This window comes from Eimeria mitis, genomic scaffold (assembly GCF_000499745.2).
Source record: "Eimeria mitis Houghton genomic scaffold, Emh_scaff4429, whole genome shotgun sequence".
Taxonomy (NCBI): Eukaryota; Apicomplexa; class Conoidasida; order Eucoccidiorida; family Eimeriidae; genus Eimeria; species Eimeria mitis.
Window position 1 is genome coordinate 1650 of NW_013572744.1, and position 2365 is coordinate 4014.

General features: G+C 40.0%; 1 protein-coding gene across 1 annotated transcript in view; it reads left to right on the top strand.

The window, feature by feature from the left end:
* Positions 1-1935, top strand: part of EMH_0075050 (uncharacterized protein) — a gene marked incomplete at both ends in the record, with an annotated part of 3459 nt that extends 1524 nt beyond the window's left edge. Inside the window, 2 exons of the mRNA XM_013499546.1 lie at positions 58-239; positions 1693-1935. Of these exons, the coding sequence (XP_013355000.1) occupies positions 58-239; positions 1693-1935 (425 nt within the window). The remainder of the gene's footprint in view (positions 1-57; positions 240-1692) is intronic.
* Between the last annotated feature and the right edge of the window lie 430 nt (positions 1936-2365).

The window sequence follows — 2365 nt, forward strand, 5'->3', positions numbered from 1 at the left end:
TTTTTCAGTCATCAACAGATTCATTTGCAGACGAAGACGGTTTGGGTGTATTACGAGGGGGGGAGGGTGGTGTTAGTGGTGGGGTTGTTGTTGGTGGTGTTGGTGGTGTTGGGGGCCGGGATACGGGTGTGGGGTTTGTTGTGGGGCGATCCCCATCAGACGCTCTGAGTGGAGGAGACGATCCCGAGGAGAAGAGCTTTATGGGGGGTGTAGAGAGGGGCAAGTCTCTGCGTATACAAGTAAAAAAAAGAATGAAAAAACTAAAACAAAAGAAATCATTCTTACTAACTCGAAAAAAAAAAAAAAATAATATAAATAATAATATACAAAGAGACAGCAGAGATACAGATACAGGAGGAGACATAAAAGATAATTTATTATATACAAATACAAACATAGATGCAACCACAGATATTTCTGCTGCTGCTGATGAAACAACAGCAGCAGCAAATCTCTCGCATGCATCTGCTGCAGCAGCAGCAGCAGCAGGAGCAGCAGCAGGAGGAGGAGCAGCAACAGGAGGAGTACCTAACCGGAGCAGCAGCAGCAGCAGCAGCAGCAGCAGCAACTCATCTACTCTGGTTTTAGGTGTATGTACACGGTATGGAGAGGCCCCATACTCAACAACAAAGATAGTTAGTGTCGTACCTAGATATATGTTTATATCTCGTCTCCCTTTTTCTTTAATTATAAGAGAAGTAAAAAATAAAAATAGAGGGTTAGGGGGAGCCATCAGCAGCAACAGAAAAAAAGGAAACCCATATGAAATATATTTGTCTCCGGGGGAGACAAAAGCATACCATGGTGTAGATCCGCGGGTGCTGCTTATACACCGAGAAAAAATATATATATCTTTTCCTTTTTCTTTAGTACCCGCTCACATTCCTTCTTTTTTTCAGGTGGAGTTGACGCCAAAAACCCCAAATTTTTCTTCTCTTTCTCAGGTGTATATACACCAGAAATATCCTATTATACAAGTATCTATTGTCTCTGGTTTGTTTGGTGATGTTGCTGCTCTCCCCTATACATACAACGGTAGTTTTATTGTTCTTTCACAGCCAGAGAACCCTCAGTTCGCCATAATAAATTTATCGAGTTACTTTATAGCCAATGCCCCCGCAGAAAGAAATAAAAAAAACACACATACACACAAAGACAACAACTCATTCGCTATACAGGTGACCAGTGGACCACAGCCAAAACCCATACAAAAAAAAATCAGACAAGATACTGATGCTAACCTCAGAGTAAGCCTTCATATTCTATAAATATATAAATATAAATATGTTTGTAAATATAAATAAATATAAATATATATATATATATAAATATATACATAAATACATATATATATATATATATATATATATGTATATATATATATATATATGTGTATAAATTATCTCTCTCTCTCTCTCTCTCTCTCTCTCTCTCTCTCTCTCTATATATATATATATATATATATATAGATAATGTATACACATATATATATTTATGTATTTTGTATTTCTTGCTGCTTCAACTACTGCTGCAGTTGCTGCTGCTGTATCTTTTGTTTTTCTTTTATCATTCATGCTGCTCATACTCCTCCTCCTCTCCTGCTGCTGCTGCCGCTTCTGCTGCTGCTCCTTCTGCTGCTGCTCCTTCTGCTGCTGCTGCTGCTGCTGCTGCTGCTGCTTGTGTGTTATACAGTTGATTCCTCCCTGGGGTTCAGTACCCTTCATTCCCCCCTACCACAAAAACTTAGAGAACGCGAGAGTGCGGCTGCGGGTGCTGGACGTGGAGCACTGCCCGTGGGCTGTGTATAGCCTGGCTTCAGTTGACGAGGCTCTGCAGACGATAGAGTTTATCCCCCACCAGCAGCAGCAGCAGCAGCAGCAGCAGCAGCAGCAGGGGATGCTGCAGCAGCAACACACTCAACCCAGCAGCAACTAAAAATAATTTTTATAATACCAGCAGAGGGCTCTCATCTGAGGCTTACTTTGACCTTGACGAAGAACAAAACACCACACAAGACGCAGACAACAGGTGATAATATAAATAAAATAAATATAAAAAAATATAAATAAATATAAAAATATATAAAAATAAATATAGAAAGAAATAAAAATACAGAGACAACAGAGGAAAAAGAAAGAAAGAGATAGAGAGATAGGGTTTACTAGGGTTTACAAGGGTTTACGAGGGTTTACAGGGGTTTATAAGGGTTTACTGGGGTTTACGAGGGTTTACGAGGGTTTACTAGAGTTTACGAGGGTTTACGAGGGTTTACAAGGATTTCCTAGGGTTTACAAGGGTTTATAACAGTGGTTTGTGTGTGTGTGTGTGTGTGTGTGTGTGTGTGTGTGTGTGTGTGTGTGTGTGT